This window comes from Haplochromis burtoni, unplaced genomic scaffold (assembly GCF_018398535.1).
Source record: "Haplochromis burtoni strain Fernald_Lab_line unplaced genomic scaffold, NCSU_Asbu1 Contig_26, whole genome shotgun sequence".
NCBI classification, from domain to species: Eukaryota; Metazoa; Chordata; class Actinopteri; order Cichliformes; family Cichlidae; genus Haplochromis; species Haplochromis burtoni.
Window position 1 is genome coordinate 3,352,610 of NW_024582387.1, and position 18,825 is coordinate 3,371,434.

Here is an 18,825-nt window from a genome sequence, read left to right on the forward strand (position 1 = left end):
CCCCCCCCCGTGAAATGCCATACTGATTTCATCACAACACACCAAGTCCTTGCGTGTCCTCTTTGTATGCAGCTTCTTTGCTACTTCAGCAACAAAAACTGTGCAGTGCAAAACAATACACACTGATGTTATCCTCTTCTTCTCATAGTCCAAAGATTCTTTAGACATTTTAGAAATGACTCAACTGATGTAGTTGAACCATTTTTTTAATGTGTCGTACAACTTTGGAGTCTTGTTGTTAATCTCAAAATCTGTCACTCTTTTTTGATTAGTCACCATAGCAACTTGACCTGGACCATCTTAAAAGTCCTACAGATGAGATGTATAAAATATATGAGAAAGCAAACAAATCAATATTTAGTCATTTGTGTTTATTTAAAAGAAGAAGAAGAAGAACTCTAGACTCTGTTAGGCCACAGTACTGATATATATGCATCTATGATATATGAAGATAGAGCTTCTAACTGGCATAGCTGATATTTGATAACTGGTAAATGAAATCATTGACCATCTTCCAGTTTTTATAGTTTATGATAAGAACTGTACAATTAATAAACTGAACAGAAAAAATAACAATGCAGGTGTGTAAGAGATAAATGTCTAAATGCTTTTAAAACAATGGAATGACAGAGCTGGGTGGAAATAAGATGAGAATAGAAAAAAAATGACATGTGATGTCAGTGGTGCATATAAATGTAATGTCCATGGATAACAAAGGGTCTACAAAATACATCTTAAAAGCATCATGCAATTTGAATAAAACTAAAATAATGTTATTATGATTATGAAAGCAGAAATATGCATGTGCAGATTTAAATCAATGGAGTTGATATTGAAAGAGTAAATTAAAAACAGACTTCTTGGGATAATAAAAGTTACAAGATTTCGTTTTCCAGGTTTATTCAGATTTTGCAATCAGCATTGATGTGTGGCTGTAAAGTCATAAAGTTGCCAAAACTATATGTGATTATATTTTTTATTTTACATGGTGTATAAATTCTGTGTAATCAGAAATATATTTTGTGTTGTTATTGAGGTTTCATTAAGGAAACTGGATAAAAAGTAATGCATATTTTATTGAGAATGCTTAGGATTAAACAAGAGTACATGTCTTCCACTGCTTTTAAGATATGTACAGTTAATCAGCAAATGTTAATGTGATATTTTGCTTGATTTTGTTTCATGCAGCTTTCGGTATACTGTTTACATGTTTTTAAAAAATCACCAAACAAAAAACAAGATGTTACTCTGTTAAGCATCTATTGCAGCACAAAATGCGCCATATGTATGCAGCTGCTAACATATTGCACCTGCACATGCACTGATTCATCTCTGCTAATGCATAAAGAAAATCCTCATTTGGCACACACTCTGAGGAGTGTTCCTGTCATGTACTCATAATATCCCTGGGGAGTAAAGAGACTACAGCATCACCTGACCTGTTCACACCTTTGCATCATAATCAGCCCAGGAACAAACGATGCAAAAGAGAGTATTCCCCCTCTTCTGCAGCAAAACGTGAGTCACTTTTAATTGATTAGAAACTAAAAAAGAAAACAGAAAAAACAGATATTGGAGATGAGATATGGGGCTTAACATGAAGAATGTGCCTCCCAACTCAGTATCCATCAGAGGCTGTAATGCAGAGAGCTTTACCTTCAATCACCTTCAGCCAAGCAAATCTAATCTTTTTTAAAGAAAAGGCTGCAATGGAGTACTTAAATTCACCAATCTAAGTACTAATAAGATGACTCAGATTCATTTGAAACACTGAGCTCTGCAGACTCTATGTGGGCCCTTCACTCTTGCTGGCTCAGCAAATTTGACTTTGCACACACTCCCAGTGTATCTTTACTGTATAACATTAAACTGAGTACCATCATCCCTATAGAGCATTCGCACACTAAAACAAACCAATAAAATAACAGAAACAAAAACAAAACAGTGAGAAAATGAAAAAAATGAAACAAATGAAAATCTGTTACACATAACAATTTAATGTTTGCGCACTAAAAATCAATCATCGCTCACTGTTAATCAGTTTATAATCATCTTTGTCATAATCAGCCAATGAAAGTCAATTAATATTTGTTTAACAGTGAAATAAAATTCAGTTCTCAAGTTCTATCTCACTCATACGTGCTTTGTTTATTATGTAACATTATACTGCAGCGCTACATGATGCTACGCACCAGTCATTAAGGGACTTACTGGCATGCTTTAAAAGTTCCACTATAGCAGATTCTCTAATACATTAAAAGGAGAAGTGCTAAGACTGTCTGCTCTAATTACCCCTGAGCCATTTATTCTCTCTTTTTCTCTGTGCAGGGCTTTTTTTTTTCTACATTCATCCAGGATGTGTGTAATGAGGCTAGGTGCCTCTGTGACAACTTGCCACACAGCAAAAGAACCAGTAACAGAATGCTTGGACATAGAGGGAAAATGCAGCTTACCTTGCAGAGAGATGTGCTTCCTCCTAACCAAGGAGAGCGGAAAACAGGGTCAGATATGTTCTTAAAGAGATGAGAGAAGTCTTAATAGTCTGCCCTTTGACTCATCCCACCCTTGAAATACATTGCAAAAAAAGAAAAAAAAGTAGTAGCAGGTCCCAGTGTCACCTGGGGGAGGTTTCTGTCCTAGAAGTCACACATAAACGAGACTCAGTTTGTTGCTAATGCGTGCTCAGATCGGGCAGGGAGGAGAGGATACACTCATTAACATTGTTCTAACACAGTGAAATAAGCACAAGCATCAGAGCCGGTGCAGGTCCACTGCTGTATTTCCCGGCACTGCATGCTCATTGGCTAAGGAGCAACTCAATAAAACCTCTCCTTGTCATCAGTTGGATAGGGAGGGGTCTAGATTTTCTTTGGCACACTAATAGCTGTGCTCCTCCTCTTTTCTTCCTCACTCTATCACTTTTTCCCTCAGTACAAGCAGACAGGGACTGCTGAGCTTTGAGAATTAGACGCAGGAGGAAAACCAGAAAGGGGGGGACAAAGAGAGGAGCAGGAGGGAGTATAAAAACAGGGGGATCGATGAGTGATGAAAAGAAGGGTGAACGTGGAAACCAGCAGTCTGCAGTGCCTCTCAAAACAGAGCTCGATTTAAGGTGCTGTACCTCCCTGCTGCAGGAACTGTATGGGGACCTGAGTGCAGTGAGGTGTGAGCGGAGAGGATAGAGGAAAAGGGGGAGGAGGTGAAAGGGAGAGAGAGGATGGGAGAGGGGGAGTGACTTGGGCTGTTTTTGCTGCAGTATAGAGGCAAGCAGAACACAGATGGGAAGTTTGTTGTTTTTTTTCTGAAGCAGTTAATGTGAAGCAGAAATGGCAAAGTAGTTCATCCACTCTACAGAAGCACCCAACATGTAACTGGTAAATAATTTAGAAAGTAGGATGAGACACATAACTGTGTCATTCACATGGGAGATAGTATTCAACAACAAAAAGTGCAAAGGTCAGTGAGTCAAGGTGATATATGTAGAGCTTTAATGCAGCAGGATGCCAGCAGAGAAATGTCTAGTTTGGTTTGACAGCATATTACTGTATACTTGTCTACTGGCCATCTCTTTAAGGTTTTGTGATATACCATAAGCTTTAAGACGGCTGTTTTTTTGTTTTTGTTTTCTTTTTTTTACTTTTCACATATCTATTTAGTATCTTGGTTTTAAAATAATGAAACTGACTAAATGAAATCTCATTCTGCCATCTTAATTTGAAATATGGTAGCTGGACAGCCTTCCTCTGCAGTTTCCTCCAGAAAAATCCACGTACTGTGTGGTCGGGGAGAAGCATAAAAATACACAATTTCCAGAGGCACCAATTTCCCCAAACAGTACCTGTAAATGTTTAAAAGAAATGAGGAGGAATGTGTTTGTTTGCGCATAACAGTATCCACTTCCTCCTTAACAGCCTAAATCTTTGGCAAATGAAAAGTGTGCTCAGACAGTCTATCCAGCTGATTTACTGGTGCAACATTTGTTAATGAAAAACAACGACAGGACACTGTTGTGACGGCCAGTTTCACCATTACGCTTATTAAACCTTCTGGGACCATAGCCAAAACTCTGCAGCAAATGGCAGTCAGGCTACCCTTCAAGAGCGACGCACCATTTCATTGCCTTTGGCGTTACCCTTGACATCCTGTAGCAGTGACCGGGCAGTGCTCGGCGCATTACCCACAATTAGAGCAACACCGCAAGATGTGTCACAGATGCTGCATCACTGAAGCATCCAGGTTTTTTTATGAACTTTACATTCTGCTGTGCTGATTTGCTCCTATTCTTGATCAGAGGGGAGGATGATGGAGAAAAAAAAGTTTTGATAGAATCCAATTATTCAGCCAGAAGATATTTGGTGATTGCCTCCTGCTGAACGTTATAGCAATAAATTGGAATAGATGAAAGGGAGGCACAGTGGTAATTCAACATGGAGATTAGAGGCAGAATATGTGCCTGAAGCAGCTGTGAAGGTCTGGTTTCATAAAGGTGAAGCAGGGAGTCTAATGAGGCTCACATATAAAATGAAGATGTAATAGTGAAACGAGACAAAGAATACAATGATGTTAGCTGCACTATGAGGATGAACAGCTGTGCTTTAAACCAAACGTCTCCCTGCTACCTTTCTACAGGTATCTTTGTAACCACACATTTTTGGTCTGCAGTTGCTGGCCTCACCAACATATCCAGTGCTTTTCCTTGTGGTTTCCCTCAATGCTCCCTCCACTCACTCAGAGTAACTGTTTGAGACAGATGGCTGCCGTCCACGGACCTCTTTCTAGGGAGTTCTTTCTGCTATTTGGAATATATCCAAAAACTGCATTAACAATTTTTTAACAGAATTTCTGGATATCTGCAGTATATATTTTTTGCCTTACAGCAATGTTTTGATCTCAAAGTAGAAGAAAAACCCGTAATCCTCACTCTACTATTAATATATTTTTTGGTGGATATAATATATTATTTAATGCATGTTTTTACACAGTCCATCTGTGATATAATGACGCCTTTCATTGGGAGCTGGAAACCTTTTCAGTTCAGGATCTAAATTAGACAGGAAGTCTCTTGCTCCATGACCCTATTGCGGCATGTCAGCATCCAGGGAACAGCTAGAAGTAGGCTTGAGACCCATTATGGCTCATAGCCCACAGGTTAAAGCTGCACTATGCAAATTAAGCAAGTACCTTAAAATGTCAGGAAACAATGGAGCCTATCTATTTAAAGACATATAAATTACACTTGACTGTGTTGATCTTTGTTGACCTCTAAAAGTCATGTTTGCGGGTTTTATTGTGACTTATGAATATAGTTTTCATTTGACAGTCTATCCTTTTATTTCTAGTTCCTCTAGATGTCATTACTTAATTGAAACACTAGAGGGCGCCACACTCAAATAATCTGAATAAAGCTGCCTTTTCTTTTTTAGCTGGGTCACTCATTATGATGTAGGCTTTGAACACTTTTCCCTTTTTTATTACTTTGCCACCAGAATAATTTTATTTATCCATTCCTTTTTAAAAATTTTCTATCAGTTGGCTACTGTGACTTAAAAGCACATTTTGCCAGCTGAGCTACTGATCCCTAAAATAACCCATGGGAGATGGAGCACTAGGGCTAATTTTGTCAGCCTGTGTGTGAACCCATGCGTCTCTGTAACCTGGATATCTCTGGCATCCTGCCTGGTACTGTATCACTATGCCAATAACTTCAAGACCAAATAGTTACAAGTTCAGTATTATACACTGGTATTATTATTATGGACGTTCTGGCATACTGTAGTACTTTTGGGTCTGTAAGAGTCACATGAACAACACTGCTGTCTCCAGTTTCTTACTGGACTTCATCCAGAAGCCTCATATACTCAGTAGCAGTATTGGCATTGAAAGGGAAAGGTATTAGATAAATGTGTGGATATAGAAAAAAATTATAAAGAAAATATGAATTTCAAAACTGAGTTTAAACCTGTATTTATCTTTCAGGTAGTATTGAATTTTAAAAACAGCATTTTTAAATGTGTTTGGCTTACCTAACCTGCTCAAAGACTTTGTGTACAATTACATGGAATCCATTATTTGTATTTGGAGCAACTGAATTCTTTATTTTTGCTCAAATTAGTAGCACACTTAATTAGTAAATAAAGTAAATCAGTACCAACAGGCCTAAAAAATGAAGTGTAACTATATTCTAAAACCCTCAGCAAGCATAGCTTGTTTTATCAACGTAAACAATTGCAATCTATATAAATATATAACACCATAAGTGTACTCCATGTATGATCCCTGCTTTATTTTTCCCCTCCATAGAGCTTTTACAGATTATCATAGCACAATATTAAGTTTTTATTTAAACTGCTGTACACAATAGAAGCCATTACATGGCAGTGGTTACAATTTACAGAAAACAATGTATTGAAAAAATAAAACCAGAAATTAAATAGTTTATTGGTATAAACTCATTGATGTTACATGTAGTTCTCCTACGAGGAACAGAAGATCCATCCTGCAAAATTCTTGGTGTTAGATGATAAAATAGGAAAGAACAGTGTCTGACAAATTCATAATTTAGTTACAATAGACTTTGTTGTTGGGGAAAAAGCTGATTGTGGGCAAGGATATGGACTTAAAAATGCAGTTGTAGCGATACTGATGATATTTAATATTTAATTGTAATTATTTTTCATCATAATTCAATGTTCTTCATAATATTTGTTAGCGCTTGGCGATAGATCAGTCTACATCCATTAGGCAGTGTGGTCACCAGCCATATATACATGTTCTTCCAGGAATCCAGCACCTTCCTGCAGGGAAACAAAGACATTATTTAAACTACAAAAGTTTTTTTTTTTATCAGTGTGGATGACCATTTTAGAAACACTGTCAGGCACCTGAGACTGCAAAGGCCCCTTTCCTTCTGAGTCTAATTTGGGATTGGATCAGTTGAACAAATAGCAAAAACATATGCTAAGAAATAAATTAAGCTGCAAAAACAGCAGTGATTTGAAACAAAGCACACATAAATAATTTTCTTGTATTTTTTTAATGTGTTGTACTGTTTAAGTGTTAAGAAGTGACCTACAAATAAAATGCTCCTGAAGGAAGCTACTGCAGCTACTTCTGCTGAGTTGATGAAATGTGATTAAGTCTCCAAACTGAGTGCATGGGGAGTCATTACAGTTTTAATTTATGGGTGCTACTGATTGGAGCATTTCAGTGGCAGTGGCCATGTTTTCCAAGTTTAGTTCTCTCCAAGTATGGACACCAAGTCATTTAGGCAGCTGGTGAAGACACACATAGATCAACCTATCCAATGGATCTTATTTAATTGTTTTGACACAAATGTCCAGCTACAACAGCACTACAATCAAAGCTAACCCCGAAATATTACCGTTCTGTTAAAAGTGTTGTGACAAAGTTGTATACTTGGTGTACTGATATTCTGAGAGCAAATAAAGTGTCAAAGTATAAAAAAATAAATAAATCAGATTTCTCACCTGTGAGCGTCATGATGCCAGCTTATTTCTTGTCGGCATCTGCAATCACTGGCTCTGTATAACAAAGACACGTGATATTCAGGATACTGGGTACTGGCAAAGCAAGTCCTACAGCTGAAATAGAGTTTTTACACATATCCAAAAGACCTCGGATTTTAGTACAGCTTTAAGATCCTGACTTACGTTTGACCTCCAGCTTGCAGCTGACAGTTGCCTCTCCGTGATCATTCTTGGCTCTGCAGGAGTACACACCTCCGTCAAAGTTGCCAGGCTTTCGGATCTCCAGGGAGCAGATACCCTGGACACAGATCTGCCTGAACTTGGGGTCATCTCCAATAACCATCTGGTTTTTCATCCACTCAATCTTGGGCTGTAGAAAAACCGATTCATACAGTATAACTGGATGTAAAGAGCAAAACACCTTGCAAAGACTATGAACAGAAGTATTGTTGACATATTTGTGGCTTTGGGACTGAAGCAGAAACAACGTACACACACAGCTTGGGAGTTTAGTGGCATTAAAAGATAATAAATATCTGGTGACCTCTTTGCATCGTATTGTGCTTAGTACCATTTATCCTACATCCTGTTGGTGACCTAGTGGATTGCAGACATGAAAGAAGAGGTAAGGGACTGAGACAGTGAGCTAATGAGCTAATGGGTGCAGCTTTCGTATGTTTAAGGAAGAAGGTGCCTATGGAACAGTCTAGCTAGTTTGCACCTCTGGTAAAATCGAATCTGCATGCACATTTAGACTTTAATATTTTAAAGACCAGAACTGTGTCGGAGGTTCTACATATGTAGCGATTATCTAAGCAAAGCAAACATTCTTCAACTTCTGTATTTTGTTAATAACAGGTAGTAGTAACAGGGACCTAATAATACATGTGAATTACAGTGCTGAAGTATGATGAACCCGGGTGGACATTTGGGGTGTGGTTTTACATGAGATCAGCACTTCGAAGATTCTTACCTAGTTATTATCCTTTTAGCATTACTTGCGATTATTGTGATGTTTCTTTCTTTCTGTAAGAGTCTGTATGAAGAATTTAATAGAAGGGTACGTCCCCACACTTTTATATGGCGATAATTTGCAAACAAAACTGCAACCAGAAAGTAGCCAATAAAATAGCTTTCACACCTGTCTGTAGTAGATATTTGGATTGAGGTGTTGACATAGAGCATTTTTATTTCGCTTATCCTTTTAAAATGTGATATTTAGTGGGAGAAGAAAAACGTATTAAAAAGTATTTAAGCAAGCAGAGGAGACTGATCACTGATGTTCACTCTCCACCTCACAGTATAAAGCACCTTAAGACAGCGGTTCATATATTATGAATATATGAACTGAATTAGAGAATTACAAAAATGTAAATACAATTCACGTGGATTCATCAAGCAAGTTTTATTAAAAAAAGCTTCAATTGATCTCTGTGATCTATCTTACAAGCAGTAACTTGGTCCATCAAGTTAATGACTGTAGACTGAACTGAAATTAAAAAGCACACTACTGTTGTCTTGAGACCAACAAGAGCTTACAATTGGTGCTGTTGAAGTGCTAATAGAGTGCAAATAGAGAGAGATGTTACTATACTTTTGGGGATCCCCTGACGGAGCAGAGCAGCTTGGTGCTATAGCCAACAGTAGTGGCCCGGTCAGCCAGGGATGTGGTAAACTTGGGTGCCTCACTGAAGTCACGTTCCTTGTAGTCAGGAGGCTTGTAGTCAATGCCTGAAAATAGAGGAAAACACAAAATATGTAGAATGAAAAAAATTAGAAACATGAATTGCACCCATGGCCTTTTCTATACATCCCCTCACATAGGTGATGGAGAACAAAACTGTCTGATGCAGTCATATCGCACATCAAATGGTTTCTAACCTGTTTCTGAGTGAAAAGTCAGTGTGATGTCTGACTGTCCGCTCATAAGAAAAATAGAGGTAATTATCCAGTGAAATATCAGAAAACAATTTGCTGTTGTGTATATTGCGTTGTGCATCACGCTTTATCCAGGGATCACATAACAGATGTGTTTCTATTAGTGGAAACACATCTAATGTGGGCTGTCTCCTGTTTTGTGCCACATGTGAGAAAAAACAAATCCTGACCAGGTTGTCCGGGAAAAGAAATGTGACTAACGGGGTCAAAAGCCATTTTAAGTCATACAAATTTTTAGCAAGCTAAATCGATTTTGTTTTTTAGTTTTTATTGTAAAACAAATCAAAATGTTCATTTCTGGCTCCAGAACTGTCCTTTATTGAAATGCAAAAATTGTCAAAGATTTCAGAAGTGCCACTGCAACCCCCTCTGGCCTCTGCTCCATAGCTGCGGGGTGACCTCTCCTTTGGGGCTCTACTCAGCTCTTCCCAGGAGGGTGGCACGGTTCCCCCCCCTTTGGTGGTCCTCCTCGGGTCCTTGTACTCTGGGACCTCTGGATATCTGGGGCCTGGATCTCCTCCATACCTGCTTCATACCCTGGTGGACGGGGCTATGGCTCCCCACACGCCCTAGCAGATCATTACATGGAGAAACCTTTGGAATACAAGCATGCTGATCCACACAGGTATGCACACAGGTGTGCACACGGGTATTCACAGACGCGGACTACAGCTTTCTTGGCTGCTGCCTCAAAGCACATTGTGCGCTGTCTATCTTGCGTGCTGCACAATATCGTTTATTATTTAGTATCTACTGATATCTACTGCTAGCAAGTTTATTGTGATGGTGCTGTTTTTTTTTATTATGTTGCTCTTTGTTGTTTGCTTTCTCTTCTGTTTTTTTTTCTCCATACAGGTGACCCAGGTGTTTTTGTTTGTTTTTGGGGTGTTTTTTTGTTTTTTTTCTTTCTCCCCTTTGGTTTTCTTTCTCTCCCTCTTTCTTTCATTCTTTCTCCCTGTCCTATCCCCCAGTCATGTCTGTCCCGTTTGTAGCAACTGAAAATAAAATAAATTCATAATTATAATAAAGGTCAATCAAATGGACCAATATGGCAAGGCCATGATGATCCACTTGGTAAAATAAATCCACTTGGCATCTTTCTTGGCCTTAAGACAACAATTCTGATGGCTAAAGATCCAAACGGGACAAAAAAAAAAAAAAAAAAAAAAAAAAATTTCAGAAGTGGAGCATTCAGTCTGCACAAGATCTTTTATTTTAAGCTGTCTGGATTGTCTGCGGTTCCTGTAATTGATTTCCTCCCAATAAAGGAAATTGAAACCCAGCTGTTCTTGTTGCATTTTAGAGTAAGATTAAAGGGATTACAGTATACTGTACTAGTGGGTGATACATTTTCTTAATAGTAATCAAATAGTTTAATGTTTATTGGTCCCCTGATTAGCTGTCAGGGATTTCAACCACACTTCACGCTACAGAAGTGAATTTTTGATTCATTTAGTTCTATTCTAATGAACGTAAAACGGAAGCAATTCTGTTTGGCCCAAATCATTCCTCTGATATCCCTGATGTTGACCTTGCTGCTCTGACCCCTCACCTGAAGAGCTCGATTACCAATCTTGGGTTAAAAATCGACTCTGCACTTACCTTTGATGGCCACGTGAATGGGGTGGTGAAATCGTCATATCTATCAACTCAGGCGTCTGTCGAAGGTTAAACCTTTTCTTTCAAGGTGTGATTTGGAGACTGTTATCCACGCTTTTATAACCTCACGCTTGGATTATTGCAACTCCCTTTTAATAGGGGTTGGACTGGGCACTCTGACACGCCTGCAACTAGTACAGAATGCTGCGGCACGGTTTTTATCTGGTAAAAGGAAATTTGAGCACATTACTCCGGCCCTGGCCTCCCTGCACTGGCTTCCAATTGAATTTAGGATTCATTTTAAAGTTCTTTTATTGGTTTTTAAATCTTTAAATGGTCTGGCACCTGCGTATCTGTCTGATTTGCTGAAGCCCTATGTCCCCACTCGTTCGCAGCTGAGCAGCTGTTGCTCTCAGTCCCCAAATCACAGCTGAAACTGAGAGGAGACCGAGCGTTCTCTATCGTGGCTCCTAAGCTTTGGAATAATCTTCCTCTTCACATTAGGCAATCGACATCAGTGCTGGTTTTTAAATCCAGATTGAAAACGCATTTTTATTCACTGGCTTTTGACTCAGTGGTTGACTGACTTGTATTTTATTGTTTTCGCTATGTTTATTATTTTATCGTATTTATTATTCGTATGGTATGTATTATGTTTCTATTGTTCAGCACTTTGGTCAGCCTTGTGTGTTTTTAAAGTGCTATATAAATAAACAATGATGATGATGATGATTACAAAAAACTGTCCCTGCTCTCATTTAAATTTAGTTTAAATTTAAAAAAGACTTACTGATGGCAGATGCCAACAATTTCAAATCTAAGGCAGGATCCACTGCTGAATGAATGAATAAATTAAAACATTTCTGATATCTTCCTTCTAATGCCTTATAGCTCTTTTTAAAAAAAGTACCTGTCTTCAAGATCTTGGCCTCTTCTTTTGTAACAGCAGCACTCTCACTCATTCCACACTTGTTTTCACCAAACACTCTGAACTTGTAGGTGTTGCCCATGATGAGGTCTGAGATGGTGGCAGTCAGTCTGTTGTAATGCTCCAACACAGTGAACCAGTCCTTTAAACACACACACACACACACACAGACATGATGGATTATTAGCAGACGTATTGGGGATTCAGGACATGCGGTATGTAATTTATCAGTGGGATGCGACTATTAATCATCAGAATGAGTTAGCTGTTATGACCTGAAAACAAGCGGCCCTTTGGTACAGAATACTTACTCCAGTTTTTTTGTCCGCTTTCTGCACTGTGTAACCCGTGATCTCTGTGTTTCCATTGTCTTTGGGTGCAGTCCACTCTAGAGCAACATTGAAACCCCAGGTATCCACAATCTTTACAGTGGCAGGAGGCCCTGGCAGCTCTGCGAACAAACAGGCATGGGTTGAGTATCAAATAGGACAGTTTTAAAGGCATCTCACACAGTATCAGACATTTACTCACCAACAATTTGAAGGGTAATTTGAGCCTTGTCCTCAAAGTCATCCACCTTCACACACATCTCGTACACTCCAGAGTCCTCTCTCTCAGACGCACGGATGAACAGGATGCTGTCTCTTTCGGTACTGCGAATGTTCACCCTCTTTGTGTCAAGGGGCTGCCCGTTCTTTGTCCAGGTGACCACAGGTTTGGGTTTTCCCTGAGAGAAGAAGCAAACAGACAGTGAATTCCAGTGTGTTATTTATTACCCATGGAGTGATGCACAGAAATCTTCCAATCTTACTGTGAAGGGGATGGTCAGATTGATCTTGTCTCCAACATTAGCGACATATCTCTGCCTAAGAAAACGAGGTAGACGGACCTTGGGACGATCTGGAGAGGAAATCAATGAGGAAAATAATTAATGGTTATTTGAATTATTTTCTTTCGTATGCTGTTTGCAAGATATATGTATGCAGGACCCCTCCAACTTGCTTAGTGTAAATCATTCCTTCTCTCTTTTGGAACCCACCTCCACCCCATCTCCGCCTCACGCAAGTCACTCCATCCAAGTTTCCATCTTATCTTCACCACCACCAACATCTAGGATTGTGGCCTAATGCCATCACCGCTGGAATTTCATTCTCTTGTGTTAAGTCATCAGTCTAATCGCGAATAGCATAATTGAATTCTGTAGATCAATAAATCACGTTCAATTCCTTCTAATGATCTGTCCTTATTGAACAGAGAAACCAAGAACAAGGCTCAGTCATAGAATAGTGACTTGTGAATCATAAGGTACTGTCGCCCTATACATTAGCCTGATTTATCATTATTTATCATTTGTTTTACTCTCAATGGGAACCATTATTTAACATCGCATTGTCCATTCATCCATCTGTTTGATTCATTTTCTTCCGCTTATACAATTCAGTGCCACAGTTGAGCTGGAGCCTAACCCAGCTGTTATAGGGTGAAAGGAGGGATACACCCTGGACAGGTCACACCTAAAGACATATTAGAATCACTATTCAAACTAACATGCTTGGCTTTGGACTATGGAAGGATGCCAGGACACTCAGAGAGGACACGCAAAGGTCCCACCCACTAGATTGAAACCCAGAACCTTCTTGCGGAGAGATAACAGTTCTAACCACCACATCCTCGTGCTGCCTGCATTATGTTGTGTGAAAAATATATTGCAGTCTCTGTCAAGCAAGAGAGTCATTTTTAAAATGGTTTATTGTTATTTACACTAGCTGTGATATTTTTTTATTTATTCTTGATGAGTTTGTATAGTTGACTGTAGGCCTGTGCGATATGACCAAAATCTCATATCCCGATATAAGAATTCTATCATCCCATAACGATATAAATCACACAAATGTATCATTTTCTGTAAATTCTGTGAATCTCGGGCAGCTCGACTTGCGGGAAGTGTTTCCAGCTGCGCGTCATGTAGCTGGAGTCGAGTGTTTTAACAGATGCATGAAACTATACATTTTTAGACATAAGTTGTAACGGCCGCCGTTTTCTTTGTGAGTATTTATTACACGGCGTGCTGCGGGGAAAAGCCTGTTCTAACGTTTGAGTCTACGGTTTATTTTTTAGCACCTGGCGGCTCTTTTTTAATTCTCATCCGTAAACAATCTGCTCTTTCACGTGATTCAGTTTGTTTTGAAAAGTCTCAACAGGATCTTGAGTAAGTAAGTGAGGGAGCGATTAGGAGTTATATAGAGTCTTTCGATCTATTTAGTGCATTACAACATAGGAGAGTACTTAAGCAAGATAGTATTTGAGTGTACAGGCATGTAAATTCATATATATGCATCTTTATTAATATGGCATACACATGAAGTTGCATATGAAAGAAACTGAGACCTATGAACATGTAATTTTACAAACATTACGTTTGTATGTTTTCATGCCAAAATCAATATAAATCAAATTAACATAAAGTTGATATGAATGCCTTAATTGTTGCTTTATTTATTATCGTATTCACAAAAATTGATCTACACTTGTTGTTTAGTTCCTTGCTGTGTAGTCTCTTTTGTGCGATGTAACTGAAAGCTGACAATCAGTGAATGAAAAACAAATGTTTCAGATGGTTAAACACTTGGAAGTGTTCTGCTGTAGCTTGTTTGTAAAAGTGATTTGCAGAGAAGCAACACCTGCTGAGTGCAGCCCAGCAACATTTGTCAGGTCTCTAAATAAAGCAGGCGTACTTTAGTCAGTATATCGCTTCTCATGACGCATGATTTGGAGATTCGGTTACCCCCACTCACATCAGAATGCATTAAAATCGCAGATGAGATAAGCAGACACTCATCTGGACACTCCTAAAAGCAAATGATGAGTAAACATTAAATGGGATGTAAACTGTTAACTGTATAAAAATCAAAATCAAAAAGAGGGTAAGCTAAGGTATTAGAAAGTATACACTGCATGTTAGGTGTCTTATCACTTCATGTGGAGAGGATTAACCTTAATAAAGATTTGTGCTGTAAAGTCCATGGCATGTTTCAAGATAAACAGTGAATCTCCAGCGGTGTCATGAGATTTAGGTGTCATCTGAGAGGTTAGAAGGATACCATCCACCCCCTCTCTACTCTGAGTCAGGACACGCTGGAATTTCCCATCCACCCCCTCTCTGCTCTTAACCCTTCCCTAAATGCTTGCAGTCAGATCACTTGACACCATCGATCTTAGAGAAGGGAGCCTGACATTCCCCTCAGCGTGAATCCTGGCAGGGATCACGAAGCAATGCCAAACCCTCCATAGAAAAGTCTGTGTTAACAGCACAGACATCCCAGTTATTTTCTAAAGCTTTGTGGTAATTTTGTAGGAAACCATTCATAAGTTGATTCTATATGGAGGCCACCCGCTATGGTGAACACGATGGTTAATGTGACTACTGAAAGACTGCCAGTTCAGCTGGGATCAAGTTGCCTTCCCTCCCTGTTTGACTCTCCATTACACATAACGATGATTTGTGAGGGGACCCAGAGTCATGCAGCTCCTCCTTATAAAGCCCTCAGGGTCCAATCATCTTTCACAGCAATTCAGCTCAGATACATATACTGTCTATGATTAACACTGTAAGGTGTGCAGCAACAGTAAAACCGTCCACTTATCAAGTGTGTAATTATCACACTGTTGCCAGCTCGGTCGGGATTTCAACTTAGAGTGGAAACAAGAGAGAACACCACAGTTTTAAAACGCAACATTGCAGGCATGTGCCAACAGGACATGGACAGCTGAGAGGAAAAACATTGCTGAGCTTCTTAGCTTTGACTCCTGCGCTTTGCAACTCCCCTTTCACGTGATAAACTTTAGGCTATATCTGTTTCAGATGGTACGCACTGTCCTCTTAAAACACTAAATTTAATCATTTAGCACCTGGGAGAAAGTTTAATTCCATATATATGATGTAGAACGTCTGTTTATCTAGTGGATTTCTTAAACAGCACTGATGTAAAAATTGGGAAATAAGAGTAGAGAATGGCCTGATTTTGGAATGATTTTTTACAGCTTTTATGGTTGATTAATTGTAAAACAATTAGTTTATGGTATTAAATACATAAATAGTATGGACAATATATTAAATAGTATTGTTAATTCAGGATTTAGTACCCTTTAGTTTATCTTGTAAATAATTGGTTTTCCAAGAGGTAAAATTCCCTTATAGAAAATGTTCAGATTATGTTCTCTATTGGAAACACTTCTTACCAGCGACCTCCTTCACCAACACAGGCTCAGGGAGGCTAACGGGAGGACTGCGGCCACCTTCGTTCACAGCAACCACTCGGATCTTCAGGCGGTCACCAGTGGTTTGGTTCTTGATAACAAAGCGGGAAGACTTCTGCAGTTCTTCATTAACTGCTTTCCAATCCTCAGCTGGATGAGAAAAATTACACACAATGATGAATGAGTTTAAAAAGCTGTTGTTTTTCAAAGGAAGAGTCTGCCCAATATGCAAAATGTAGAAAGAGTGAGTTTGATTTTGAGTGAATTTATACAAATTATCAGGCACTAAGAAAAATGCAGGACAGTGAGCACTCCTTTTTTGCAGCGTTCATATTCATTAAATTTCTGTGTGGGTCTGCTAAATCAAGCCCGCACTGTATTGCTGCTGACATTAGCTTAGTGCTGTAAGTCTAAATGCAGAACGTCCAGCAAGACTGCAGCGGCTCCTGAAATGCCTCTTTCCTTGTAGGGAGAAGTTAGGTAGCTCGTGATATAACTCTGCGACTGACACTTCAGGAACAGCTGCTGCTGATGTGCCAGACACACTTTAAAACAGAAAAGAATAAGAATTTCCTGACTATATTTTGAAAAAATAAAAATGAAAAACTATGATGCAATTAAAGATGCACGTTGTGAAACCCTAAAATCTGCAGCTGAAAAAGTAATTCAAAGGTCAGCTGACATTTCTGTCAGGGTATATTAATACCACTATCTGACCCCTTTCGTGGACATGCTGCTATATGATGCACGTGGTTCAGAGAAGAGCAGGGCTTACTTCCATCCTTGCAGACTTCAATGGTGTACCCATCTAGACCTGAAGCCCCAATATTCTCTGGCTGGCTCCAAATGATAGTGACCGAAGTGTCGTTCTTATCCTCAACAAAGAGATCCACAGGAGCGCTTGTGGGCTCTGCAGATGCCACATAAAATACAATTATTACATGAATGAATTTTAAAGACAAAGCTTATAGTATGTTGGAATACATTTCCCTATTTTAATGTTGTAATAAGCACAAAGCAAATGACAAAAAACAATGAAATAGGTTTCTTCTTCAAGAAAAGGTTACCTTTGGGTGGTGGGGGCGTAGGTGGTTTAGGCTCTTCTGGTGCAGGTGCCTCAGCAGCTTCAGCTGATGTTAAACAGGCATTTGTATTATTGTTGGCAGCATATAATGAGCAGAGCGACAGCATCAAATATAATCCAGCTATGCATCTCACAGCTCTCTGTCCCCTTTGCTGGGAATTCAAAGGATTAACAATGCTATCACATGGAGAATTTCCATCCAGTTAGTCTCAAATGACAAAATCATCTCAGTTGTTAAGGAGAGAGAGGAGTGAAGAGGAACACGTTTTCTATTTTTGCAGGTTGGATTAACACCAGCAGAGACTGCTGCTGGTGCAGCCTCCTGTATCGCTGCACTCAAAGTAGTTATTATTAAGTGTTATATATTATCAATTAATGCATTGAGGAAGGTGGAACATGTTTTGAGACTAAGCACTGCAGAAAGTTTTATCAACAAGTCACTTAGAGTAGTTGCTAAAGCACTAATGAACAAGTGAAGTCCTTTAATTTACCATCATCAGTGGAGGCAGCTGGCAATTCCTCAAAAGCAGGAGTGGCAGCTGATATTAAGGGTTAGTGCACTCATTTTTATGGTAGAAGACATCACTGAGTGTGCATTTCCAGCATGGAGTTAAACGATTCAAATAAAAATGAACACATACTCCTCTGTGTGACTGTGAGTCAAGTCAGTGGGAGCATTGATGTTGGCGCTAGATTTCAAAATCAGTGTTCAACAAGACGAATTTAAGTGTTGTAGATTATAGAAAAACGTATTTTAGTCGATAAACATGCACTGTCAACATACATTCCTACAACAAACGTTTCATAATGCACTGTGACTTTTAGGATTATCTGCTTGTAAAACATGCAACATGCAAGTTAGCGTCATTATGTTTCTGCTAAGTAAGCATTTGAACAGTTCACACTGACCCCTCAGAAGTGCACGTGTCTAAAAAGTTACCATTGGATCAATTAAAGAGTTAACGACTTATCAAAAGTTCAGCCATCGAGAAAAATGATTAAAGGTGGGCCGTTTGAGACACTGCTGTGCACGGGTAATTACCAGGTGGCGCAGCCTCTCCCTCGGCAGCAGGGGCCTCTCCCTCGGTTGGGGCAGGCGCAGCTTCAGCCGGGGGGGCCTCCACGGGAGCGGGCTCCGGGGCGGGTTCAGGAGCCGGCTCTGGAGCCTTTGCCTCCTCTTTCTTGGCTGGTTCTTTCTTAGCCGCCTTCTTGATTGGGGCAGGCTTGGACGGCATGTTGGAGATGGCAGCTAATTCCCAACTCGTTTAAGTCCTTCGAACTGTATCCAGTGCCATCATTCCTGCGGGGGTGGCAGGCTTATATATGGCTCGGCACTTTCAGACGCCGCCCCCTAATAATGTATTACATGTAATGGATACCGACACCATGTATGACTCAGACCCCACTCAATTTGTCCCAGTCTGTACACTCACTGTACATACTGTATATTACTAACTGCTTTACTAATTTAAAAAAAAAGCCTTTTTAAATCAATTTGATATGATGATGAACTCTATTACTTAATGGTTACT

The 18,825-nt window shown here is 39.4% G+C and overlaps 2 protein-coding genes across 5 annotated transcripts in view; both read right to left on the reverse strand.

Annotated features, from left to right (window-relative positions):
• The window catches only part of LOC102292315 (synaptotagmin-2), a 27,685-nt gene extending 24,883 nt beyond the window's left edge, over positions 1-2,802 (reverse strand). For 2 of the 4 annotated variants that reach the window (XM_005917954.3, XM_014332292.2), the window contains exon 1: positions 2,454-2,802. The gene's annotated coding sequence lies outside the window, so the exon portion shown is untranslated. The remainder of the gene's footprint in view (positions 1-2,453) is intronic. The other 2 variants (XM_014332294.2, XM_014332293.2) reach the window with 2 other exon arrangements.
• A 3,612-nt stretch (positions 2,803-6,414) lies between these two features.
• On the reverse strand, positions 6,415-18,592 carry mybphb (myosin binding protein Hb). The gene is made up of 12 exons (XM_005917957.3): positions 18,336-18,592; positions 17,277-17,339; positions 16,985-17,119; positions 16,192-16,359; positions 12,764-12,852; positions 12,484-12,679; positions 12,264-12,403; positions 11,935-12,094; positions 9,082-9,218; positions 7,671-7,857; positions 7,488-7,541; positions 6,415-6,794 (listed from the first exon to the last, which is right to left on the reverse strand). Exons 1-11 carry the CDS (start codon positions 18,526-18,528, stop codon positions 7,510-7,512), a joined length of 1,500 nt encoding a protein of 499 aa, XP_005918019.1. The 5' UTR covers positions 18,529-18,592; the 3' UTR covers positions 6,415-6,794; positions 7,488-7,509.
• Positions 18,593-18,825: the final 233 nt, after the last annotated feature.

What these genes read in the sequence shown, in the direction of transcription:
- mybphb (XM_005917957.3), bottom strand. Translation starts at nt 18,528, where the DNA reads ATGCCGTCCAAGCCTGCCCCAATCAAGAAGGCGGCTAAGAAAGAACCA. An exon ending in ATCTGACCATCCCCTTCACA is followed by an intron (nt 12,680 to 12,763) that starts GTAAGATTGGAA and finishes TTCTTCTCTCAG; the next exon opens with GGAAAACCCAAACCTGTGGT. An exon ending in AATTACCCTTCAAATTGTTG is followed by an intron (nt 12,404 to 12,483) that starts GTGAGTAAATGT and finishes GTTTGTTCGCAG; the next exon opens with AGCTGCCAGGGCCTCCTGCC.